At 49.9% G+C, this 27314-nt stretch overlaps 1 protein-coding gene across 9 annotated transcripts in view; it reads right to left on the bottom strand.

Annotated features, from left to right (window-relative positions):
* Positions 1-4373: 4373 nt before the first annotated feature.
* SYNE3 (spectrin repeat containing nuclear envelope family member 3) overlaps positions 4374-27314 on the bottom strand; it is a 110834-nt gene continuing 87893 nt past the window's right edge. For 4 of the 9 annotated variants that reach the window (XM_073800077.1, XM_073800080.1, XM_073800078.1 and 1 more), the window contains one exon: positions 19220-26320. In XM_073800077.1, coding sequence (XP_073656178.1) covers positions 25988-26320 — 333 coding nt within the window. In that variant the 3' untranslated portion in view covers positions 19220-25987. Of the gene's footprint in view, positions 5854-8818; positions 9096-18359; positions 18456-19219; positions 26321-27314 lie in introns of those variants that run through there. The other 5 variants (XR_012329857.1, XR_012329858.1, XM_073800082.1 and 2 more) reach the window with 5 other exon arrangements.

The following is a 27314-nucleotide window of genomic DNA, read 5'->3' as shown; positions in this document are numbered from 1 at the left end:
CAGATAACTCTTCTCAATTTGCAGACCTTCTTCTTCTGTTGTTTTCATGTAATATTTTAAAATGTGGTATCCAGGGCTTCCCTGGTGGCTCAGTGGTTAAGAATCCACCTGCCAATGCTAGGGCACATGGGTTCGAGCCCTGGTCCGGGAAGATCCCACATGCTGCGGAGCAACTAAGCCCACGAGCCACAACTACTGAGCCCATGTGCCACAACTACTGAAGCCTGCGCGCCAAGATCCCGTACTCCACAACAAGAGGAGCCCATGCACCGGAACAAAGTAGCCCCCGCTCGCCGCAACTAGAGAAAGCCCATGTGCAGCAACGAAGACCCAACAAAGCCCTCAAAAATACATTAATTAAAAAAAAATGTATCCAGCTGTCTGAATTTTCTGACTGTTCCTCCCCCAACGTTTATCTGTCTTTCTCTTTCCATCACTCTGATTGTTCCAATATTACTGTTTTGATTCCCCTTCTAGCAATTTCTTCTCAGTGCAGATCCCAATCCTATGCTTTTTCTAATACACAACTAGAAATGAATAGATCCCTGACTTTGAACTTTTCCAAGGAATTTCGTAGAGTATTTCTGAAGGTGAGATGCCTACATGTAACTGACAAAGAACAAATTGGAGGCAGCGGCTTCCCTGTGTGTGTGATGTTCCTCAAATGAAAAGACAACTAACCCACAGTAGGGCGGCAAGTTTAGCCTAGATATGGGAGAGCCAGAGTTTGACTTGGGCTCTCATAGGAAATGAACAACTCCAAGTACTTTCCTTTGGGTGAATGTCTGTTCTGAAGCCCAGACGTACTGGACTTGAATTGTTTAGGGCTTTCCATTGACGTAGCGAGCGAAGTTCACTGTGAATCTAAAAGGGTGGCCAAACTGGTGATGATATTTATGATTGTGGCTTAATTCATTTAGTGGGCAAATACTGGGTGAGCCTCTACTGCGGGCAAGCCTTGTTTCGGGGGCTGGGGCATACAGGGACAAACAAGACAGATGGCGTCTGTTCAAGTGAACACTGTCCTCTTCTCCTATTCATAACATTAAAACTTTATGCACCTCTGTAAAATATCTCCAAGCCTCTAAACTCACGTTTTTGCTATTGGGAATAATGACTCCTGAGTTTAACCTTGTTGAAAGTAGAATCCTAACAGGAGGATATGTGCATTTCTTTCTTCTAAAATGCACATACAAAACCCAAACCAACAGAACAGAGTATGGTACTCATGTCTCAGTTTCTGGTTTTAATTTCCTCCTTTGGGGCCCAAATCAGATTTGAGTTTCTAAGGAAGTTTTATCAGTGGTGGAAGTGAAGTGGGGATTTTATATTGCATGGAACTCTCCCGTTTGAAGCCCTTGTGATGAGTGGGTATCATCTTCTGCTTTTGAACACATGTTTCTATGATCTCCAAACCGGCCCATCAGTGAGGCCTGACTCTATCATGAAATGTGATAAGTGAGGCCAAAAGGTCACCTTTATTGTTCAAGGGAAGGCTAAAACTTCACAAGGAAAACATTTATTATCTGAGCACTTGCTGGCAGGATTTACAACTCTTGGGGAAGAGGAGAGGGTCATCAAAGTGCAGTATCTTGGTTTCCCTACAATTAGGGAAGCAGAAGCTTCCAAAATAGGATTAGTTTATCGAATTGTGTTCTCTGGGTGGTTTGTGTCCTGAGTCAATTCAATTCACCCAGCATCATTCAACTCCATTCCTGGACTGGGGACCAGGCTGATTCTCCCGAGCCGAGACAGTCCCAGCTTTTAAAAGCAGGCCGAGGGGGAAGAGTAAACGAACATTCACCGGTCACTTTCTCTGGACCTGGCCCAGGGCTTCAGGTTGTCTTTACAGCAACCCCAAGGGGGATCACAGGCGAGGGACTGGGAGCCCCAAGGGGTTGTGCAAGATCAAATGGGGTCAAGATAGGACTGGGCCAGTTCTGCCTGTGTCCATGGCTCCCACGTAGAAAAGAGGTAGGCAGGGGTGGCGGAAGCCTCATGTTCAGTCTTAGTTGTATGTGAAAGCGCTGGGGGAAGGGAACATCTCACAGCAGATCATCCGCTGCTTTTAGGAGTCTGAGCCATCCCAGTTTTCATATGATTGAATGGATTGAGGGCTGGGGAGGCAGAAGAAAGAGTCTTGGCCTGGCAGCAAGCATGGATTGCTCTGTAGCGAAAGGCAGAAGGCAATTTGCTGTTTTTAAGCACCAGGGAGCAGGACTCAGTTTCCCTTCTCTGCTTCCACCCGCCTCCACCCCCAGGCCCGGGCGTTTCAGAGCCAGGCTCTGTGTCTCCATCCTGCGCCTCTCCCACAGTAAGTCCGGCCCTGCCCTGGGCCGGTGTGTGTGCCAGGAGGGAGGAGAGTGTGTGCCAGGAGCGCCAGTGGACCCTCCAGCCGAACTGCGAGTCTGGCTCCGTGCCTTTAGAGTCCGAACTCAACGCTTCTCTCTCGCTGGGTTGTGGGAATAACCTCCTAACAGGGCCCCCCTCCACCCCCGCTGTTTCCCATCTTGCCCCTCCAACTCTCCCTCCCCACCAGCAGCCACGGGGGCCTTGTCAAATCCCTGAACTGGCTCAGGCCTGGCGTGTGGAATCCACCCAGGCCGCTCCCTGCAGCCTACGAGGCCCCGTGCCACCTCCTGCCAGCCTTGCCAAGAACAAATCCTGGAGGCCCGTCACGTGCCAGGCACGGTGCCAGGCTCTGAGCTCTCACCACCGAACAGAACCAAGTCCCTGTCTTCCCGGGGGCTTACAGTGTAGCGGGAAGATAAAGGTAGCGTCAGATGAACCTGTAGGGCAGGGGGTGACGGGAGCAATCAAGAAAACCCCAGCATGTCAGGGGTCTGCTGTGTGACGGTGGGGTGCTATTTGAGAAGGGGTGGCAGAAAGGCTGCTAGGACAAGGGGACAGTGGGGCAGAGGCCTGAGGGAGGAGAGGGCATGCGCCTGCTGGGCTGGGGACACAGGGCCCCAAGTCCCAGGCTTTCTGCTCTTCCTCACGTCTGCTAAGCTACGATCCCTTTCCCACTCCATCCCGCCCGGGCCTCTGCACACCTACAGCCCACGTCTAGTCTAGCAGTGGTCACTTGACCCCCACCTGCCCACTCACCTGTCTTAGCAGAAGAGACATCCCTCTTCTATTCTGAGGCCAATCTCCCCCTCTGTGCTCTGGATCTGTCCCCAGAAAGCAAATCAGCCAGCATCTCTGCTCCACAGGTACCTAAGATGGCAGTGCGGGCAAAAGGCCAGCAGGGGAGGGGAGGCGGCGGCTCTGGGAAGTACGGGTAGAGCTGGAGGCCTCACTGGATGACCAGCCGGCCTTTTTGTAAAGCTCCCCTTCCTGGGATTTACACCAAACACCCCCAGGCAAGCCCAACCCCGCAGCCCCACTGGGGCGGCCAACACTTCTTCCTTAGACATCCGGGGGTTCCTGGGCCTAGAGACCTCCCTGATGGATATCCTTCCTGTCTACCAGCCCCACTGGGTTGAGCAGGACTTTCTCATGGTGGGTGGCAGAACCTTAGCTCAAACTGCTTAAAGTAAAGATGAAGGTGTATTGGCTTGTGTAACAGAGTCCATGAATGGGGCTGGCCTAGGGACTAAAATAATGTCCCTTCATCAGGCCTCCATTTCCCTCTGTGTCTCTCTTTGGGACACACACACACACACACACACACACACCTGTGTGCTTCTCCTTGTATGGAACCTAGTTTTTCCACTCCAGGTGAGCTGCTCCGCCCAGTAGGAGGAACGGGTCGTAGCTGCAGAAACCTCCAGGTGAGAGTCATCCCGGCTCGGCCATCTTGAGGTAAAGGAGGCCTTTTCCCTCCCAGCCTTTGTATGGAGAATCCCAGCTGGGGACTGGTCAAACTGGGTCTCCTGCATTTCTTGTAGCATTACCCCAGGATGGCCAGAGAGATGGGAGGCACAGATTGCCCAGGTCTGGGTCACGTGCCCACCAGGAGCTGGTTGGCAGCTGTACCAGAATCACGTGCCTGGAGGACAGAGCAGTTCAAAGAAGGATGATCCTATTTTAATAAGACGTGGGGTGGGGAGACTTCCCTGGTGACGCAGTGGTTAAGAATCCGCCTGCCAATGCAGGAGACACGGGTTCGAGCCCTGGTCCAGGAAGATCCCACACGCCGCGGAGCAACTAAGCCTGTGCACCACAACTACTGAGCCTGTGCTCTAGAGCCCGCGAGCCACAACTACTGAGCCCACGAGCCACAACTACCGAAGCCTGTGTGCCTAGAGCCCATGCTCCACAACTAGAGAAACCACCGCAACGAGAAGCCCGCGCACCTCAACGAAGAGTAGCCACAACTAGAGAAAGCCCGCGCGCAGCAAGAAAGACCCAATGCAGCCAAAAATAAATAAATTAAATAAATAAATGTTTAAAAAAAGAAGACGTGGGAAGGGAAGCTGGGCGAATAAAAATAGCAGCTGACCTCCTCGCCACCTCTCCTGCGGGTGGAGGTTGGCAGGACTCCTGGGTTTTCAGAGGTATTTATTCCCCCTCCTCCTATTTCTAGTCTAGCTGTACTTTATCTGGCAGGTTCTTTTTCTATCTTATTGTCCGATGAGTGTCCTGGTACCACCATGAAAGGTGTCAGAGTATAAATACACGCAGAAGTGCGATAGCGGACGTTGTTGATTGGATTTCTCACTTGGGGTCCACGTGGCCTCCCTTTAGTCTGGGCTGGGAATACACATATCTCCCCACCTCTGTTTTCCTTTTTCTGAAGGTGGTTGAGTCCAGATTCCCTAAATATTAATTCAGCACCTACTAGATGCCCAGAGCTTTCACATCTAAGCCCTGCTTATAGCAGAGGGAGCAAAGCTGAGAGGTGAGTGCCGTTGTCTTAGTGTCTTGGGGCTGCTGTCACAAAGTACCACACGTGGGGGTGGATTAAAAGAACACAGATATATCCTCGTAGAGTTCAGAAGGCCAGAAGTTCAAAATCAGGGTGTCGGCAGGGCTGGTTTCTGCGGAGGGCTGCAAGGCAGAATCCGTTCTCTGCCTCTCTCCGAGCTTCTGGGAGTTTCCAGCATCCCTTGGCGTCCCTCAGCTTGTAGATGCCTGACTCCAACCTCTGCCTCCATCATCAAGGGCCATCTTCTTGTGTGTTCTCACATCGTCTTCTTATAGACACCGGGCACACTGGCTTAGGAACACATCCTACCCCATCGTGAATGCATCGGCCACGACCCTATTTCCAAAAAAAGGTCACATTCTGAGGTACGGAGGGTTAGGACTTCAACATGTATTTTAGGGGGCAGCATGATTTAACTCCTAAAACCCACTGAGTAGTGAAGCCAGCCTCAAACCCAGGTCTGACTGCAGAGCACAGGCTCTTTCAGCCTGAAGGTGCTAATAATGACAGCAGGCATTTTCAGGGTGCTGCTCCGTGTAGGGTGCTGCTCCGTGTAGGGTGCTGCTCCGTGTGGGGTGCTGCTCCGTGCAGGGTGCTGCTCCGTGTAGGGTGCTGCTCCGTGCAGGGTGCTGCTCTGTGTAGGGTGCTGCTCCGTGTAGGGTGCTGCTCCGTGCAGGGTGCTGCTCCGTGTAGGGTGCTGCTCTGTGTAGGGTGCTGCTCCGTGTAGGGTGCTGCTCTGTGTAGGGTGCTGCTCCGTGTAGGGTGCTGCTCTGTGTAGGGTGCTGCTCTGTGTAGGGTGCTGCTTTGTGTAGGCCATTCCTTACCTTTTGCCATTTTAAAATCACAACAGCCCTACCAGGTAGGCATGGGTCCATTTTCCAGGTAAGGAAGTTAAGGCATGGAGAGGCTAAATGTCCCAGGTCACACAACTTCTTAGGAGCAGAGTTGCGATTTGAGCTCTCTGGCCTGGCTCCACCCTGCTGAGATAAGGGGCACAATATAAAGATTTGTAAAGTGCCCTGGGAAGCCTGGGTGGATAAAGGTCTCGGCCATCTGCAGATGGTTGCGGTGGGGCTGACAGAGGGAAAACATCTTGAAAGCCTTCCTGGAGGAAGTGACATTTTAACTGGGTCCAGAGAATGTGTCAGATGCTACTGTGCAGAGATGGCAGAGAAGGATGCTTTGGACAAGGCAATGAACAGAAGACCTAAAGGCAGGAGAGTATTGGGGGGAACAAAGGGGGACCTCTGTCTGGCTAGTCGAGAGCCCAAATATTCCCATGAGTATAAAAGAGAAGAGGGTATCTTTAATGGGGATGAGAATGGAGTGTCCGTGTTTACCCTCCAGGTCCTGTTCTAATGGAAATCCACTTCCAAAGCTGCTTTCCACCCAAAAGCAGTGGAATCCCCAACAAACGGGGCCAGCCGAGGGGGCCCATTGCCCTCTCCTTTCCCCGTTCCCACCGTAACCCCACCCAAGCCCAGAAACCAGAGAGCTGTGGAGGGGCCAGTTCGGGCTCCGTCTCCAGAAGGCCGAGCTGAGATCTATTCTAATTCCCCCGAGAGAAAAGGTTTCCAGTGTGTTTATCCCGTTGCCATGGGTTTGCCTTCTGCGTCAGGCGCTCTGTCAGACATGACAACTGAATAATATTTTTATTTTTAGGCATGGGTCACCGAGCCTTTTCATTCTACTGCCGGCTTCGCCCCCATACCAGAACTCCAGGGAACTTGGCCCCTGGATGCCTGGGAAGCGAGTGGCGGCAGCAGCGTGCAGGGTGGGTGGTCGCTCTGTCTTGAGCCAGACACTGTGTCCTGGAGGGAGAAGATCCCGTCCTGGTGGGGGGTCTTTTCTGCGTCTGGGCAGAGCCTGGCGATTGCAGCTGGTCTTGCCAAGACCTGGGAGCAGCCGGGCCTGTGTGGCAAGGTTGGCACTGGGGGAGGGCAGGTGGGCTGGGAGGGGACACACTGTGGGTGGTGAGAGGATATCCACGTGATCCATGGCGTGCGATGAGGGTGACGGGGAGCAGGTGACCATACGTGGAGGCAGGAATCAAAGCGGGGGACTCAGAAGTCAGACTGTCACACTAGGGACCGAGACGAGTCAGGCAGGAGCAGAGGTCCACGCCCTTGGCACTGTCAACATTCAAGGCTGGATCATTCTTTGTGGTGAGCTGCTGTCCTGTGCGTGGCAGAGCGTTTAGCGGCACCCCTGCCCTCCACGCACTAGATGCCCATAATAGTACATAATACGGTGGCCCCAGTCGTGACAACTAAAAACGTCTCTGGATGGATATTGCCAAATGCTCCCAGGGCTGGGAGGGGCAAAATTGTCCCTGGTTGAGGCTCGGGGGACCTGGAGACTGAACAGGTTTGGGATCTGGGGGGCAGACCCACATGCTGCAGAGACAACACAGATCCAATTATTGGAACAAGGGGCAGCTCCTCAGCTTGCCCCACACTGGTTAGGACCTCTGGTGGCAAACGACAGAAGTCAATTCTGGCTAACATTCCCCCAAAAGGCAACATATAGGAGGGATAGAGTAGGGGTGGAGGAACATTCCTTAAAAATAAGAAAAGGCTAGAAGATCTAGCTTAGAAATGGGCAGGAACCAAGGCAGCCTCAGTTTTGTGATCTGTATAATGGGCATAGTAACAGTGCCTGCCTCCCAGAGGCATTGTGGGGATTGACTGAGTTAATACACATAACCTGACATGTGGTGAGCACAATGAAAGAATGAGCTCTTCTATTACTGCTGTTGATTTCTGTTTGTCACTTCCCTATTCGTGACCTGGCCATTGTCTTTCTTTCCATTTCTATGTCTTGTCATCTTCTTGACCCCCAAACGCCAGCCACCCCAAGGCAACTTCCCGTCTCCCAAAGGCTAAACCATTTCAAATTTCCACCCAGCTGAAGAAACTCCCGCGGAATTTGTTTCACGGTTCTGTTGCCGTCTTTCAAGTGTTTAGATGCAGGAGACAGGCCCCTTGAAATAGCAGGTTCCCCAGAAATAGTTCTCAGAGGAGGGGTTGAGTTAAACGCTAGAGAGCTTTCCCAAGAAATGATCCGTCGCCTGCAACCATTTCATGGGCAGGTCAGGAAAAGCACCCCAGGCGGGCAAGACGCAGCCCTCCTGTGCCGGGCAGAGATGGGTGTCGTGCAAGGTGGCTGCCTCTCTTCTGCCTTGAACTTAGAAGAGGGAAAATCTAGGCAGAGGGTTCTAAGTGATGGAGAGAACCGTTCACAGTATTCCCAGAAACTTGCTGTTCGGGGAGCAATGGGGAGCAGGCAACGGCAGGAGGAAACCAGCGCCTCTCACCTCAGGCAGTGGGGTCTGTTTTCTCGAAGGGTCTTTCATAGCAAAGAGGTGAGAGGTTTTTTTTTTGTTTTTTTGCGTTACGCGGGCCTCTCACTGTTGTGGCCTCTCCCGTTGCGGAGCACAGGCTCCGGACGCACAGACTCAGCGGCCATGGCTCACGGGCCCAGCCGCTCCGCGGCATGTGGGATCCTCCCGGACCGGGGCACGAACCCGTGTCCCCTGCATCGGCAGGCGGACTCTCAAGCACTGCGCCACCAGGGAAGCCCAAGAGGTGAGAGTTTTAACCTCGGGCCATTAGTGGTGTCAGAAGGCTGTAGACAGGTACCTGGCACTTCTCGTCACCTGGAAGCACCGTAGGTGAGGATGAAACGGTAAAAGGCTTCTTCTCTTCAGGGCGGACTGGGAAGCCAGTCTTGGAGGGAGGGCACAGCTGCCTTCAGTTAGGGAGGCACTGGACGTGGACCCAAGTGCTGTGTCTGTGTTAAGCCTACTCCATGTTGAATCTGGACTCCAAATTGTTACGCAAAGAGTAGTCACTGTAGGTAATTAAATATTTTTGCTTTTATTCAACAGCAATTTCCAGTTCAGTAAAGAAAGCCAACTTCATCAATCCCCTGACGCTTCTTCCTCTGTCCAGAGCAGGCCCAGCTTCAGGGGGGACCCAGAACAACACTTATCCCTGGTCCCCAGGGGTGGCCCCCAGAATGTCAGGCCGAGGGCGGGGCTGCACGGAGCCACCCCATGGTGGTGGGTGCTGACTGATGGAGAACCTACCTTTGACTGTCATGACACTTGGGTTCAAGTTCAGGCTCCACCTCAAACTCGCAAAAGTAACTTCACTGAGCCTCACTTCCCTCGTCTGTAAGATGGGCGTGAGAATCTCTGTCTTGTGGGGAGGCTGTGAAACTGAAATGAGATAATGAGTGTTAATGGTTCCCAGATATCAGGGTGCACAAGAATCAAAGGGAGAGATGGTTAAAATGCAGGTTCTCAGGCCCATTAGGTTTTTGTCTGTTTGTTTGTTTGTTTTCTCATTAAGTAAAACTAAACTGGGGCTCTGGGACATTCTGACAAGCTTCTAGGTGATTATCACCCAGGTGTGTCAGCAAGAAACACTGATGCTTAAAAGGATTCAGTACCGAGCCCAGCATGTAATAGTCCTCAGTCCATGTCATTGGGAGTTGCTGTAATTATTATTCTGTATCATCTATTACAACAATAATGGAATGTGACAAGCTATCCCCCAACTCCAGCTGCTCAGAACAATCAGCATTTATATGGCCGGTGAATAGGTGGGGGTCAGTGACTTAGACTGGGCTCAGCTGGGTGGCCCTTCTAGTTTGGGCTAGGCTCACTCACAGGCCCAATGTCAGCTGACCGTCAGCTGGAACCACGCGGGACCCTGGCCGCAAGACTCTCATCCTCCAGCTGGCTAGCCTAGGCATGTTCCCGCGGAGATGGCAGAGGTTCAAGTACTTCAGGCCTCTGCTTACCATCGCGTCTGCCTCCATCCCAGTGGTCAAAACAGGTCACCTGGCCAAGCTGAGAACTGAGGCATGGACAGCAACCCAGCCAGAGTGGCAGTGGGAGGGTCCTGATAAGTGACATGCCCGAGGGAGAGGATAGAGGGAGAGTGATGACTCGGGACACTCAATCCATCTATAGCGAGTATTGTTTTAGAAAAGAACAGAACTGCACCTTCTTTGTCTACCAGATTTGTTTCAATGATCATGCATTACATTTTTAATCAGAAAAAAAATGTGTTATTTCCACTTTGAAACAAAAATAGATCTTAGGAAACAAGAGAGGATTATTTTGAGGATTAAAGGTGATTTAAATATGCCAGCGAAGGGCTTCCCTGGTGGCACAGTGGTTGAGAGTCCGCCTGCCGATGCAGGGGACACGGGTTCGTGCCCCGGTCCGGGAAGATCCCACGTGCCGCGGAGCGGCTGGGCCCGTGAGCCATGGCCGCTGAGCCTGCGCGTCCGGAGCCTGTGCTCTGCAACGGGAGAGGCCACAACAGTGAGAGGCCCGCGTACCGCAAAAAAAAAAAAATATATATATATATGTCAGCGCATGACGGAATGCGTTGTAAACTGCAGGGAGTGTGGAAGGATGGTTTGCCCAGAAAGAAGCCCCCCCGCAGAGTATGAAGAGTTCTTTTCTCCATCAGGCCTGCGAGCTGCTCTGGATCAGGCTGAGATGCTCAGGCATCACCCATGACATTAGGATAAGAGGATAAGGTGCCCCCTCACCCTTCTGTAGCCCTGGAGCTCCCAGGGCTAGTCTCAGGCGGCAGTGCTTACTCACCCTCAGGGCTTCTCTTTACCTTCCCTTTATCCAGGTCTTACCAAGTTATGCATGTGCTCTAGGCTAAGTGCACCTTGGAGAACAGCACGTCCTAAAAGTGGTAACGATAAAAACCAGAGAAACTATGTTTTGAGCACCTGCTGTGTGTCAGGCACTGTGCTTCTTATATATTAGCTCACTTAATGCTCCTGTGAGGTTGTGATTTACTTTCCTATGGCTGCTGTAACAAACTACCACATACTGGGTGGCTTAACATAAGACAGATTTTTTTATCTTAATAGTTAGCTTAATAATCTTACTAAAATTCAAAGTAAGTTTGAAAATTGGGCTAAAATCAAGGTGTCAGCAGGGCTGTGTTCCTTCTGAAGGCTGTAGAGGAGAATCAATTCCTTTCCTTTTCTAGCTTCTAGAGGCCATGTGCATCCCTTGGCTTGTGGGCCCCTTCCAGCAATGGGGATAAAAGGCTGGCTGGCTGGCTGGCTGGACGGATGGATGGACATCCAGAAAGTCTTTCGTCTCCTCGAAGTCTCATCTCCAAGGCTGAAACAACTGCCAAGCTTCTCTCATCCCCGCCTCTACAGATGTCATTTTATTCTACCTTGCCAGCATCGGGAGGCTTCTCGCTGAGCTTTGTGGGCGAGAGCCCATTCTCTTTCCAAACCTCCTGAAGAAGCAGTCCTCTTCAGTTATGGGAAAATAACTACATTGTTTAATCACCAGTGATGTCAGTCAAGGAACCTTAAAGAGATTAGTTCTGCTTTTATTTGTTGAGACAATGGAGAGCATAAAATATTTAACAGCATCATAAGGTGGAACAGATGGGAAAGATACTGCCTTTCAGGGCCTCCCTATGTCTCCCACCTTCCGCCAAGGGCCAAAACCAGGAGGCCATTTAGGACAATTTATGGGCTGGAAGGCAGCCAAGGGACTGCTTGCCCAGGGGCCTCTGGTACCCGCCCAGCCCTGATAAGGCCTACAGGGATATTCACTGAAGAGGATCGAGTTACAATCCTCTGAGCACTGGAAATGTGCGACATTGGGTTCAAGTCCTTGCTAGCTCTGTGCTAGTTATCAAAGAGTGTTTTTCCACTAGTGCTGACCATGTCAGGGGATTTCCACCCAAAAACCCCCAAAGCTTGAAAAATCACCAAGGAGTAAGTTTTCATTTTGTTATGTGCTGTGCAACCTTGGGCAAATTTGTAACCTCTCTGAGCCTGTGTCTTCTGTCACAAAAAACGAGAGAGGAGCTAGCTGCAAGAGCCATTGTAGAGCTTGAGTGAAATAATGTTTGTAAAAGCTTGGTGATGGGCACGTAGTAGGTGCTCAAATTGATCTCAGGCCAAGTGGATGAGGGACCAGGTTTAGAACAATGGGTCCACTGAGAAATATGTCACATGCACATGGTCTGTGGATCTGCATTCCACACAGACTTTTAGAAGTTTTGAACTAAAAGGAATCTTTGGGACTATTTAGACCAAAGGATGCAAAGTGAAGTCTTGGGGCCACATCCAGATGAAAGACACACACACACACACACACACACACACACACACACAGTTTGCACAGGTATTTTTTAAGTATTCAGATTAATTGCCACTTAAAAATTGTATTTCTTTTTAAACATTAAAATCTGAAATCTCGAATGATCTCGAAACGGTCAGATGCAGGGACCCAAAGCTCGCATACCCACATGACAACAACCGGACAGCGTCCCCAAAACCTTCCTTCACAATATCTTTTTTTTTTTTTTTTTTCCTTCACAATATCTTTTACACTTTGTTTAGTCTCTCACTTGGGCTTCCTGTCTGGATTCTGCATGCACGTGAGTTTATGAGGCCAGATTGAGGGCAATCCCTTCACTTTTACAGGTAAAGAAACTAAGGCTTAAGAACACAATGCAAATGTGAGTCCCCCCATCCCCTCCCATAACCAACCCCCCTCACCTCCCCCCATGAGATCTTGGAGGTCTTTGTTTAATTACACCCTCAGAGCCCTTCTTAACACAGTGCTTTGGGCAGTCATTCAAGTAACCTATCAGATACCTCTGGGCTAAGAGATTTTGTCCAAGATCCTCCAGTTCTGCCCTATTAACCATAAGGTCTTGTTCTTTCTTCTACACCCAATAAATAGTCTTCGGGGTTAGACACAATAATACCTTTGACGTCTTTTGGAAGAACCAAATAATGTGTGTAAAGGTGTCAAGCAAAATGTGACTATTTCATTTTATTAAGCCTGGTATGCACGACCCATCAAATAAAGGCCTCCCTCCCTCCCTTCCCCAACTCCTGCGTCAACTGGAGTTTTGACACGGGTTAAAATATAACTTGTGGGAGGTTTTCTAGCAACCTGACTACACGTTTTGTGTTTGGCCCCTTGAGCCCTTGGTCGGGGTTGGACATACCTTTCAGCAAAATCATGATTGTAAGATGTTTCTTTAATTAAATGCAATCTCTTTCTTTATAGTCCCTGCGTTTCTGACCTCCTCCCCGACCCCAGCAGGCAAGCTGGCGGGTGCTCACGGCTCTGATTGCTCCCGGACCCAACCCTCTGGACCTCGCCCACCAAAACGCTCCTTAACCCACACAGCAGTGTTTTTCTTTTCAAGCCCAGTTGTAACAAAAAGAGACAGAAGTCCATTCATCCTCCTTTCCTTGCCCAGAGTAATCCTCAAATTATGCACAATATCCGGAACAGAGAAATGGCCCCAATTTTAATTTTCTGGTTTCTTGAAGAGCTGACTTAATTGGGCTGAGAGTCAAGGAGGGCTCCCCCCAAGGATGTGCCCCAGAACTGCAGTGGGGTTCCCACTTGAACGACCCATGAAAAGCCACGTGTGTCCATGTGGGTCTGTGCATCTGTTGGTGTGGTGTGTGCCTCCGTGCGTGGTGTGTGTCTGCATCTGTGTGTGTCTGTTTGTGGTGTGAGTGTATGTGTGCATCTAGGCATGTGTTTGGCGCGTGTGTGGTATGTGTATGCTGCCTGCAGGTGTGTGTGGCGTGTATGTGCAAGTGCGTGCATGTATCAAGGGTGTGTAGTGTGTGTGTGTGTGTACATGTGTGCCTGAGTGGCTCATCGTCCACGGCCCCGGCATGAAGGATGAATCGTGGGCTCCATCCGGAGGTTCTAGACTCTGCCTGGTGCCTTGTTCTCTCCGCGTGTTCCTTGTGATGATGTGAAGGGTGGTTTGAAGAGGTTGCCATGGGCGATCTCCAGAATCATTCACACCCAAATCTCCACTTGACAGGGAGGGGATCCGAGGAGCAGAGAGGCAACTTGAGTCGCCAAGAATCACAAAGCAAGTTGGTGGCCATCGCTGGGGCTGGAAGCAATTTCTCCTGATGCCCGATCCAATGTGCTTTCTCCCTGATCCCCTTCAGGGGGGTCAGGGCCAGCCTGCCAGGGAGCTGGTCTTACAGAAGGACCTGGGTGGGACTGGCAGGTGTGAACAGCTCAGATACGAGGAGTAGCTGGGCGGGAAATTGTGCAAAGCAATACCATAAGCGTGAGTTGACAAATGCTTCTCTAAATTGCCAAATGGGAAATATTTTAGACTTTAACAGGCTAAGAGACACACTTGAAGATATTACATAGGTACTTACATAACCATTTAAACAGATAACCATTTAAAAATTTAAAAATCATTAACCGAAATTGACTCGCAGGCTAGCCCCTGTTTTGGAGGATAGAAGCATCAGAACTAATAGACGAATCTGAATTTATGGAACCAGAAACTGGACCAAAGACAACAGGGTCAGAGGCAGTGGAAGAGAGACGGGAACAGGGAACAAAGAACAAGGGTGGGCGTTGTGTGAGAAGGTGCAAAACAATGGTCACAAATTGGCCTCTGGAATTGGGAGGTCAGGCCCCTGGTGTAGGAGACTATCATGGAGTGTCTTCAGAGGAGGGGCTGCATCTCAGCATCACAAGAAGAGTCAATGGAGAGAAATTCCATGGCGAGGCAGTGCTCAAGTGGCCATGAGCCCATCAGCTGCTTGTCCCACCTGTCCATCACACAATGTCTGATCCCAATGCCATTGCCCAGTTGCTGGATGAGTGCCCAGGCCCAAAGTCCTTGCCCACTGTCCAATTTGGTCCCCCTATGAGCCCAATGCACATGTGATCCACACCCCAGGGCACCTACACCTGCACAGCCCTCTCTCCCTCAACCCACGCCCCTATGGCCTCACCTGGAGGCCCGTATGACCAGTTGTCTTTGGAGTAGAGAGTTTGGCCTTGGAAGATATGATGGAACCAGCCAGAAGTATAGTTCTATAGGATTATAACCCTGCTGGAGGGTGGTGATGAAAGAGAGTGGGGAAGGGAGAGCCCCACACACATGTTTCAGCTGCACTTTTTGTGGTCCCTTTTGCCTGGGAGAAGTGGCTGGGAGTACAAATTTACATGGATTGATGGGCAGCAGCCTGTACTAGAAAGTAAGCTCCAGGAAGGCAGGAAGTTAGTGTCTTGTTCACATTTATACCTGATATTTGGTAGGAGTTCAATAATATTCTTTACTTCAATATTCTTTCCTTAATTCTTAACTTGACTTAAGGATGATCAAGGGCTTGAAAAGAATAAGATTAGGGATTGACAACAAAGGGGCTTGAGGAAGAGATTTGTGGGGAGCCCTTTAGGAGTGGATCTCGGGTGTAAGAGTGTGGGTGGTATCTAGAAACTTTCACCAAAAGTCTGTCCATGCAGAAGAGGTTCCTGATAGGTGGACAAGGCAGTCCATCCCATGGACGTCACACAGTCTCTTTCCCCAGCTACCCCTGTGTCCACTCATGAACCATGTGGGCATGGTGGCAGGGATGGGGGTGCTTAAACTTTTAATTCAATTTGCAGACTTCAGGACATCAAGCCAAGACTGTGAATGAAACTGAAGAACACTGATAGAGCGTAGAAATAAGAAAGCTGACTAGTGACACGTTGCTATGCATGTACCTGTTTGTACAGAGGTCGCTCCATTAGATGGAATGTGATCTTATTATTCGTGCTGTGGTTTCTATTTGGAAGTTTAGATACGGAAATGGGAGTGTGCACAGATATTAAGTCTCCAGAGGGGTGGACTGCGGGGCATCGAATGGATTTTGTCCATTCATCACCCATTAAACTCCTTGCAAGATGCCTTCCTGTAATGCAGAAAGGGTAAAGATAACATGACATTTCCTGACTCCTTTGCTGCCAATTCCAAATGTGACCTAGATTTCACCCACTCAGATTCTCCTGCACAACCCTCAGGATGGAAGGGAAGCACCAAGCAGACAGCCTGACATCAGGTATTTGTTTTGCTGCTGAGGATGGCCGTGGAGACAATGAGACTCTTCACTCAGCAGTTTCCTGGTCCGGCAGCTTCTTACCATGATGAGGGCCTCTTTCTCCCTCATGGACGAGGCAGAGTGGCCGTAGGGCCAGAGTTACTCCTAGAATCTCAGACTACAGCCTACTGCTTCAATCTTTTCCAACAATTTTGTAAGCCACTGAATACCTCATAATAAATCCTTTTCTCAGACTAGTTAGAGTGGATTCTGTTGTCTGCAACTGAACCCTGACTGATTCTAGAATCTCCCCCAACAAGTATCCCCAGGACACTTGCAAGCCCACAGGGGACACCCCAAACCCCTAGCAGTGCTTGCAAGGCAGTACTTTGGGATCAAATTAAGTATTCTAGAAACTCCAAGTTCAGATGGCTAAAACAAGACACTTCCTCTGAACCTGCCTAGCATGACTGAGGAAGCCGCTGGGATGGGAGTTGAATAAATAGCTCCCACTGTTGTGTTTATTCTGTGCCAAGCCCTGTGCAAGCTCTTCAGTACTGTCTCATTCATCCTCACAACCACATCCCTTTGAATCATCCAGGAAGATTGAAGAACTTTCTCAAGGTCCATTATCTTGGAGATGCGGTTGCTGGGAGCCAAACATAGATCAGACTGACTCCAATCCTGCTCCTGGAACAGATTCATCCCTATTTTAACGGTGCAAGTTAAGGGCAAAATCGAACACTCATATTTTTTTTTCCCAAGGCTATAAAAATCTACACTTTAAAAAATAAAATCTATTTAGGAATAATTTTAGAAAAATTGCAAAAAGAGCACAAAGTTCCCATACACCCTCCACCTGATCCCTTCTAAGGCTCCCATCTCACGTTACCATGGGACATTTGCCAAAACCAAGAAATTAACCCTGGCACGGATTTATTAACAGGGCTGCAGACTTCATTTGCATTTCATCGGGTTTTTGGCCAATGTCCTCTGTTCTAGGATGCAGTCCAGGATACCAAATTCCATTTGGCTTCCTTTTTTAAAAATTTTTACTTTTTGTCTTCCCATCACCTCATTCCAAAGCAGAAGGACCTCCATTATTTGCAGATGCTCGAGGACGGGAACCACGCACTCTCCAAGTGAGAGGGGCTGTGCGGCAGGACAATTTGGAACAATTTCCCTTGATGCCCATTGGTAGAGGAGCCCTCCTGTTAGAAAATGACAGCAGAAGCCACAGTGAAGACCAAGTGGAAGCCGGGAGCAGGGACCAGGATGCATGCCAGAGGGCAACGGCCGTACAAAATCCCAGCGATGGAAGCCCCAACACGTGGACCCTCTTGATGCATGGCTGGGGGAAGCAGAGTGGAGAAAGGTCACTGCAGGAGCAGCTGGAGCCAGGGTTGGCGAGACAGTGACAGAAAAGGCCAAGGCCAAGTAGCTGAGTAACGTTCCGACCAAGGGGTTTCCACGAAAGGTGATGAATCTCTCCTATTAAACATGTCACGGCTGGGCTTGGAAGCCACAGATGAAAACAGAGGTAAGATAATTACTTCCATAGCATGCCTGGTTGTGAAAAAAAAAAAAATCCATAGTCATAAAAAATGAGTTAATCACCCAGCCAGGAGTAGGAGAGAGAGCTCTGTAAAGATTTAGAAACCGTATGTGTGTTTAATATAACTTTCACAGTGGGCTGGATTCCCCCAAAGATGCGAAATTAAAACGAAGGAGACTGAATCTAGTTTTCCCACTGAGTCAGTGTTTTAACACTTGAAGTTTCTGACCCAAGATTTGAGGTCTCCATTGTAGAAATAAACAGGTACCCCGTGCTTAGTTACGATAGACAATGCCCGGCACACTGTTCCTTTATACGAATTAAAGCTTAAAATCAGCTACACCGTGACCCATTCCATATTCACCTAAGGGGCAAGGGACCCCAGCAGGCAAAGTTCTGTCCCTTCAGAGGATATGCTTTATTTTTTTGGACAACGAATTAGGAGGGAGGGGGCTCCGTATCCCCGGCCATTTGACTACAAGGATTCTTTGAGGGCATGTGGTATTACGCTGAGACTTTAGTCAATGGTCCTGAGATGTCTGGTGACTCCCTTCTTCCAGCTGTAAATTCCTTGTAGCAAACAAACATTGTTCTTGCTGCAGTCTGATCCTCTGATCTTTGTCTGCTGAGGTGCTCTACCAAGGCAAAACTCAGATGTATAGCACAGGGAACTATACTCAGTATCTTGTAATAACTTACAATGGAAAAGAATCTAAAAAAGAATATATGTGTGTGTGTGTGTGTGTGTGTGTGTGTGTGTGTGTGTATATGTATGCATTATAATGGAATCGCTTTGCTAGACACCTGAAACCAACACAACATTGTAAATTGACTATATTTCAATAAAAAAGTTTTTAAAAAAGAAAAAATAAATTTAAAGTAAGGTGTGTTAAGACAAAGAAAAAAAAAAACCCTCAGCTACTGATTTCAACAATGTCGAACTCCGGGGCATGTGCAGTGGAACCTGAATCTAGAAAGTTCCAAGTCTTTCTCACTCACAGTTCTGGATGCTGCTTAGGTTGAGGCAGAGTCTAGAACCTTGTTCTACCTTATCCCAGCATTTTAGGAGTAAGGGGTTGCAGACACATCACTTCTCGCCTGAGGTGTCCTTCTCTCTCTCCTCCCAAAAGGTGAGGAAGTTTTCTTAAGAAAACAGATTAGAAAAAGTATTACATGCATTATTAAAACAATGGCAGGCTTTTTTTAACTTGGGGAATCAATTATGCAAGAGGCAGACCCTTTCTGTTTTAAATCCTTCTTATGGAACGTGTTCTAGACTGAGGAGTACACATCCGTGCCTTTGTCAGCAGATTCTGGACCTAAATTTTCCTTTTCTTGGCAAGCCAGGGCCCTAGTTAGGAGCCTTCATTAACTGGGTTCACTTGCTGGTTTCTTAGACCTTTCCTCGAACCTGGGCACGGGACTCCCCTTCTCCTGATTCTGCTGTCCCCTCTGCTGCAGCTTCCAATGCACTGTCGGTTGGGAAACCAGATCCCCAAACCTAAGAACAGTTTGTTAAACAAACCGTTACAGTGGGGTTTTGATCTGGGGAGACGGGCCTGCTGTTACCTCCCCGCAGCCTGGATCTGCCTGGGGCCATCTCTCAGAACGCATTCTGGAATTTCCACAATTTGCTTGGCCTGCCCTCACCCCTGAGACTGTGACCCAGGAGGTCTGGGGAGATGCTGCCAAAATTTATGAAGATGCTTCCCAGGTGATTTGATGCTCACATTGGATTGAGAGACACTATCGCCTTGAGTTCAACCCCTGAATAAACCGGGCCTCCATTCTGCCCGGAAGTCAGAATTTAACAATGAGTCGGCCTTAGCCACATGGCATCTTTCTCCTTATAATCTCTTCCGACAAACCGTTTTACCTCAGAAAAAGAACTTCCAAACCACACAATGTTTCATAGGCCAAAATAGAGATTTTTATTTCCAAACATAAAGTAGATACGTTTTAGAAAACATAAAGCAATAGCGAAAACGTCAAACCATCTTTGAGAACATGGCTACTTCCAACTTGAACAACAGAAAGGGGATGAAAACTTCACATGACTTTAAAACACAGCACTGACAAGAAACTAGAGTCCCTCCCCCCCGCCGAGCAGGGAAGGCAGGGGAGGCTCTCGGCCGGCTTTGGACTTGATATGAACCAAGATAATACACACATGTTCCAAGACAGTCATTTGCTCCCACTCTGCTTGCCTTTCCAGAAAGCTTAACTTATTGCAAGCGTGTGTTTTACAATCACAAATAATATGACGGGAGTGGATATGGTCCCTGTGTCTACTGTTTACATAACAGAACATTTTAAACAATGACAAAAATTTAGTTTGCTTTTGACAACAAAACCCACGGACACAGCATCAAACATACACACACACACACACACACACACACACACACACACACACTCCACCATGCCCTCGCCTGGCTCACCGTACATTAACTAGACCAGTCCAGCCAACATGAATAGCTAGCTGGTCAGTACTAGGTTAGTGTCACCAGGTCTTCAAGAGCAAAGATGGGCTGACTTGGCCTCTGTGGACTTGACTGACGGTAGACAGACTGCAGGGAGGCAGTGATGCCTCCAGGTGGGGTTCTGAGGAGGTCTGGTGCCCTCTGGCTCCTGAGCCCTCCCTTTAGAGGGTGACGAGAGAAACTAACCAATCCACCAGGCTCACCTGCTTTGGAGTGAGAAGGCTGGTCTTCTGGAAATGGAGGGGAAAGTGGTCATTCCTCCAGAGCTGGTACTGGAAACTTGCCATTTTTCCTCCTTCTGGTACTTTAGGTGCTCAACAAATGCTATGAACATCACTAGTTTCTTTCTTCCTTTCTTTCTTCCTTCCTCTCTCCCTCCCTTCCTCCCTCTCCCTCTCTCTCTCTTTCTTGATTCTAGATGCACCTTTTAAAACTAGCCAATCCATTTACTGGTTAAAACTAGATTGTGTACATCAATAAACAGGTTATTTCTACCCTCACAATTCTTGTGTTGACCATGTATACATTCAAATCTTGCCTTAAACATTTTCTAAAAGAAAACATGCATGAATATAAATAAGCAGGTGAAAAGAATAAAAGTGGACACTTCCTCAGTGGAGTCCTACACCATCAAACATGAATGAAAAGAGAATGCAGAGCTAGCAACTGCACGTTCACATACACTTAGATCATAAATGTTTTAAGAAACAGTGGTTGAGAGCAGAAAGATGGACAGAAACCAAGATATATTTATCCGCAAACTGTTAAATGATCATTTCCTGGGTTTTTAGCATCTTTGAACGTCCCTGGTTTCTAAAACACACAGACAGACACACAGAGCAAGAGAGAAATGGGCAAATTAGGACCCACTTAGCAAAGTCCTCCTCTAAGCACAGGTTGCATGCTAGCCAGAGCAAAAGAGAGGGCATCGTTTTCCAAACCAGCCTGAGGGAGTTTCCAGATGGCAGATCTCAGGGGGTCAGCTGACCTTCCCTTTGTGTGGAGAACAGCCGGGGGAACAACCAGTTGCTTCCATAAGAGGCATAAAATGCTGGAACCTGGGGAAACATCCTGGGTCCAGCAATGGTCACCCTGAGGTTCCCAGAGACCACAGGCTGGTGGTATCTGTTGCCCGGAAGCCCAGGGCTGGAAACAGGGGCTGCGTAGCTGTGCTTCTGGGTGGAGATGAACACGTAGTACACAAACACACACATGTACATGTGCACATACACGTGTACACACACACACACACCACATTCACACAAAACTTCCTCTGTCCACCTCTTCCTCGCCTGTAAAACTCTAGAACATGCGAGGCCACTGCCTCTGGAGAGAAATGCCTCTTTTTTTCTCCAGTGGAAGGAATCAGAACAGCGACATCCCAAAGCCGGCTCTGCCCTCCAGCTGCCCTGCAAGAGGAGGTCTCTTTCTGCTTTTCCAGGGGATGGCAAGCACCCTGTCTCTGTCCCCCAGCACATCACCCTGGTGTTGTCAGCTCTCTGGGGCAGTGGGCATCAGAAGGAAGCCCTGCAACCCTTCCTCTGGAACATTACCCTCAACTAGCTAACCGGCTGCCCAAGTAGCAGCGGCCCAGGCCTGCCAAGGAAAGAAAAGTAGCTGGGGCTGAAGTTCCACGGCAAGGCCTGGAGCCCATCACCCCGGGGCACAAGTCCCAAATCAACCACTCGCTCACAAGCTGGTTGCTTTGAGGCAGGCTGCTGACCCTCTCTGTGCTCTGGTTTCAGCATCTAAAAACAGGACCATGACTCCATGGTGAGGGTTTTGGAAGGAGTCAGGGCCACCTTGCAGGTCCTCAGTTTGTTTCTTCCCTCCCATTTCCGTCAGAATAGGAAGAGGGGCTGCCACCCTGTGCTCTGGTGGCTGAGCTTGGAAGTAAGCGTTCCTGAAAGGAAGCCTGGGACCCTTGGGGAAACTGAGGTTGCTCTGTATGACTACTGTCCCCTGACTGAACAAGCTGGTTGGGTACCAACCTGTAAGCAGCCGTCACATTACTATGACAACCAAAAGGCAGGCACTGGAGGATGCTGAACTGGCTGACTGTTCTTTCAGGCTCTGGGTGCTCTGATTTGAGATCTGTTTTTAAACCATGAGCTTTTGTCTTTTTAATTTCTTTTTAAAAATGAATTCCCCCTTTTGCTTACTTTGACGAATAGAAGGCCTTTCTCTTGTAATTGAAACCGAGGGAGAAATGATGATTTAAATCCTTTGAATCTGCTCCTCTGCTGGAGGCTCCGTCAGTCGGACGCTGGGAGCCACCTGTGGCTGTGTCCTCCCACGTTCCCTTTCCAGGCCTCAGCGGTTTGCTGGAAACTGGAGGGAAGGGGGGCAGCCTGGAAACGCTCAAGAGAGCCTCTCTTTCCAGGATTTGCACCCAGGAGTAACTCATGTTCCAGAAGAAATTAAAGCAACTACAAATTTCCTAGGCTGGATACAGACACACAAGTGTTAAAAAGCTTATCCCTGAGCCTACATGGCCAGGATGGGTGGCGCGTGGAGGGTTGCCCCTGCACACACTCTGGCCAAGCGGGGCACTTGATTTATTTTGGTTTATTTACCTGTTCCCAAGTCTTGCAAGAAGGTGGACCTAGAAGTGTCCTGAGCGTGGAGGGAATGGCTGTGACACCTTGGGGAGGGAGAGGGACTTGAAAAACTCAGGGACCCCCGTCACCAGGGGAGGCAGGTGGGGGGCAGTGGTGGAAGGTCATTTTCACCCCTCAAAGATGAACACCCCCAAATTCTGCTGTCAGAGCAGGAGACCAAGACATGGAGAGGGTCAGGGTGACTGGGGCCGAGACACCTAAGGGCCACCCCAATCCACTCTACCCCTCCTTGTCGCTAAGAGATGCCCATTTTGTTGGAGGATGTGTTTCCAGACTCCTGAGAGATGCAGGGGAACCATGTGACAGTTCTGACCAGTGAGATGTCGACAGACGTGTCTGGGTGGGGCTTCTGGGAAAGCTCCCGAAAAGAAGGGCCCATGTATTTAATGCTGGGCCTGTGCTCACAGCTCATGGCCCGACCACCTCTCCTCTGCTGCTGACCCAGACAGGTGACAATCCTACTAGGGTGGGAGAAGCAGGGGGAGACGCCACGCCATTAGCTGAGTTCCCGAGAGAGGGAATTAGGGTGCATTCCCGACTGGGCTGGGAACACAAGAGGCTTGCTGGGGGTCACTGTGCTGCCGCCAGTGAGAGACACTCAGGTGACAGACTTCAAAGGAAGTCGCTGGCATCTCGGGATCCACAGAGCTAGCAGGGACCTCTCCCCATCTCCCCACTGCCCCAGACGTGGCCACCCTGGGGGAGGGGTGTCCCTCATCAGGGGAGGCAGCTAAGGAGGGTGACAGCAGCTTTGATCAGGTTCACCTGTGTTTCTCTTTTCCTCCTCCCCTCCCCCTCCCCCTTCCTCCGTCTCTCTCCTCTCTCTCTCTCTCTGTCTCTGTCTCTCTCACACACACACATACACACACATGCACGCACACACCCCTGGGCTGGGCAGTGATGTTCACACTTCTTACCATCTCTCTCAGTCTGGGGGACAGAGGAAAAATAAACACACGAAGGTCCCCCTGCGACACCCTTCTAAGAAGGCACGTTAAAGCTCTTCGAGGTTGGTGCTCACGAAGCTAGAAAGTCATAGAAATCAGTTGTCTGCACCCACTTTAAGCAAGAGATGACACTTGAAAAGCACCAGTAAATGATGGTTATATCATATCGGCCCCGCATTTATATGAAAGTAATGAAAATATCAATTCTCTTTTTTAAAAAAGTTATGCAAACAAGCTCTATGGCATCACTGTCAAAGTTTAAAAAATATATGCACACTCCCACCCAGCAGCCCACACATTACACTTCTCCCCCGAGCCCACACGCAGGACACAACGGTGTTCACATCCTTCGAGCTTTTTCTTTCTGAAGTTACGGATGGGGGTGGGGGGATGGGGCGACCGCGAGCAGGGAGCCGCCTGGGGGTAGCGGTGACCAGGCTCAGCTCTGGCCTTGGCCATCTCTTGCTGTGTGGCTGTGGGTAAGTTGCTTCCCCTCTCTGGGCCGCTGCCTGCTCGCTGTGAAGTGGGAGAGTGGGAGAGGAGATGTTCAAAGGCCCTGGCCACAGCGCTGACCTTCTTGGGCTGGACCAATGCAACCCAGTGGGCATCTGGGCTCAGCTGCCTGGGCCTGAGGTCTTGGTTCACACAGCCCCTGATTTTCCAGTAAAGCGATCGCCTGTGGAGAACGGCTTTGTGGCTTGGTTTCTAAATATCTGGAGAAAAGTGTGCTTTCTGAGTCAGTGCTGAGAGCCCTTCTCGGTGATGCTGTTTTCCTGCCCTGTGGATGTCCAGCTCTTTCTAGTTACGGGGACGCCGGGGTCCCTGCGCTGAGAGCTGTGCTGAGGCTGGACTTGCGCTGGAAAGGACGGGTCCGTGTGCTCCAGAGAGCAGGGGGCAGCGGCACGTGCTGGGGGTCTGGACCCTCTTGGGTCTTCGGTTTCCCCTCTGTTTAAAGGTCTTTCTTGGTCTATAACACTGTGATTTCAAAGGCCTGAGGAATCCCTTCTTGGTCTCCTATGCATAGCTGAACAGACAAAATCAATTTGTAAAGAGTGGGAACTAAGCATTTTTTAAAAAGGAAAATTTTGTGTTGATTTAGGGAAAATATGATCCAGTTATGAAGCGCTTAGGAACCATTCCAGAATTCCTCGGGGAGGAAGGGATGTATTTCCAGCCTCAGGCCCCAGGTGGTTCATGGGCCCGACTGCCAAGCCCCTGCAGAGGGGGCCTGGTGGGGCGCCTGGCCCCTGGGTCCCTTGGGGGCACATGTGTGGGACACAGGACCCACCTCTCTCCAAAGTCCCTTCTGGGAGGAGGAGGGAGAGCCCTTCAGACAGGCTGAGCTCCACGGCGGACCTCCACTCTCTACCTTGGACCCTTGATCTCTGGACCCTGGCGTGGCAGATGCTCCCCTCTGTCCCTTCAGCCTGAGTCATAGATGATGAAAAACCCAGCTTAAGAGCAACAGAGGTAACACATCTTCCCTGGCACTGTCAGGTGGGTGCTACACACAGAGTGTGCTCATCATTCTGCGTGGAAAGCTTAACAATAAGCTTCCTCTCCTTCATTTTCTCCCTGAACAGAGCAGAGAACACGTGGCATGATCTAACCATTCCCTGAAGACGCACTGTCCTGACCATGAACCTTCATCACTGGTCTGGGCTGTTCGGGCTCCTTGAGGTCCCCATTCTGCTGTGCTTTCTTTTTCTTTCTTTTTTTTTTTTTTTTTGCGGTACGCGGGCCTCTCACTGCTGTGGCCTCTCCCGTTGCAGAGCACAGGCTCCGGACACGCAGGCTCAGCGGCTATGGCTCACGCTCTGCGGCATGTGGGATCTTCCCGGACCGGGGCACGAACCCGCGTCCCCTGCATCGGCAGGCGGACTCCCAACCACCGCGCCACCAGGGAAGCCCTCTGCTGTGCTTTCTTAGTTCTGGGTCTGCTCTTCGGAGTTCTTCTTTTCCTCCCTTAATTTCACTCTATCACTTGCCACTTTTCATTGCTGCCATTGAGCCTGCCTGGGATCGGCACCCTTTCTGCTTCTAATCCACAGCATCTAATCTGCTGTCATTCTAAAACATAGACAAGCATGGTTGTTCTCACTGTACCTAGAGTTAAGAGTCACTGGGCTCTGAATGAGGGCCAGGGTTGTTCTTCTATGCTGACAGCTCAGAGTCCTCTTCATGAACATCTGGGGGTAGGGCTTGGCTTCTGGATAGGAGGTGGTCATAAAAGCGACCTGTTATTGTTCCTGCTCTCCAGGGCTGACTGCAGACCAAGGCCAAAATGCCACAAGATCCCACTGGACAAAAACACTGCTGGGAATTTTCCCAAAGACAAATAGAGGTCATATATGAAATCATACATACTGAGCATTTACATAGAGAGCATATAAAAATGCTATGCATTATTCCCTAGTCCCACACAGAACATGTTTAGTATAAATAGACGAAGACAACACTGTATAAAAAGTACTTTTGCTCTGGGAACATCAATACAGTATTTACATGGATGCAGCCCGGCAGGCTCTGGCCTGCCCCTGTTTCCAGTTTCCCCAGCATCTTCTGGAGGAGGCTGGGGCACATGGAAGTTTGGAGAAGAAAGTCCCCGGAGCACCGCCAGGGGGCTAGGTGGGCGGGGGGCCGTCGTAGCGGAGTGTGAGCGTGAAGGAGCGGGCAAAGTTGTTGGCCAGCGTGCAGCTGCGGTCCGCCTCCCTGACGGGAAGCAGGAAGAGCAGCAGCAGGAAGAGCAGCAGCAGCAGCTGCAGGGGGAGCGCCACGCAGCACACCTTCCGGCAGAGGGAGCCGAGCCCTCGCCACCGCTGGGTCTGCAGAACCAAAGCAGGAGATGTGAGTGGGCTCCGGATGAGCGTGGGCTCGGGAAGAGAGGGCTGGGATGACCCAGGAGCAGCAGTGGCTCCGGGCGGACTCTCCAACCGCATGGGCCTCTGTTTTCCCATCTGTGAAGTGGGACTAATGTCAGTTCTGCCGGAAACAAAGATCTCTAGTTTTCTCAAACCACTCAGAAAGGAAGAGGATAAAAAAGTTACAGGCTTTGTCCATGATTACATAAATCTTTGCCAGGTTATAAGAGTCCCGGGTGTGAATCTTAAGAAGGTCACTCAATCTCGCTAAACTTCAGATTTCCATCTATAAATAGGGGGAATCATGGCACCTACCTGACAGAGTTGTTGTGAGGATTCAATGAGACAGAGCCTGGCAGAGTTGGTACTCAAAGCTGCTGCCATTATTATTACGCATCACTACTACGATCACCATCTTTGGTGCATGTGTTTGGCCCATGCGGTGAAGCTACCATCTGTGGGATTATGACTAAAGACGTCTAAGTCAGAATCCCGCACAGGCAGAACCATACAGCAGCACTGCAGGGCCCCAGTTGGCCAGTTCCCTTCTGTCCCCGCCACGTGCCCCAGTGTGGAGCCCCCCTCTTCCCAGGAAATGGGGGTGCTGGTGGAAAGGGTGCTGCCCCCTCACCCATTACAAGACACATGACAAGACACATTCATGGGGAATGTAAACCGTTTGAAGATGACCTACTTCTGGGTCAGCGTTTCATAAGTAGCAGATCAGCTCCCTTACTGCAACCTACTGAACATCAGCCCTTGACACAGGGTTTGAAAAAATAACAATAAAAGAAAACAAAAACTATCACCATCTAAATCATGGTCACCACCGTCACCACCATAATCTCAATTTCTTCATCTCCTCCTCTTCCTCTTTCTTCTTCGTTTCCTCCCTCTCCTTGTTCATCATCAACACCCTCAATATCACCTGAATGCCAATCTCACAAATCCAAACGTCTAATGGGTTTCTTTGCTGCGACGTCCATGAAAGCAGCCACAGGACATTTCCTAAATTCTAGAGGGACTGGCTGGGTTGCAACTTCACGGGAGTGCAGAGCCAAGAGCTGGCCACCCCGTAAAGCGGAGGCCC

The sequence above is a fragment of the Tursiops truncatus genome, chromosome 2 (assembly GCF_011762595.2).
Source record: "Tursiops truncatus isolate mTurTru1 chromosome 2, mTurTru1.mat.Y, whole genome shotgun sequence".
Classification (NCBI taxonomy): Eukaryota; Metazoa; Chordata; class Mammalia; order Artiodactyla; family Delphinidae; genus Tursiops; species Tursiops truncatus.
This window is presented reverse-complemented; position numbering and strand designations above follow the sequence as displayed.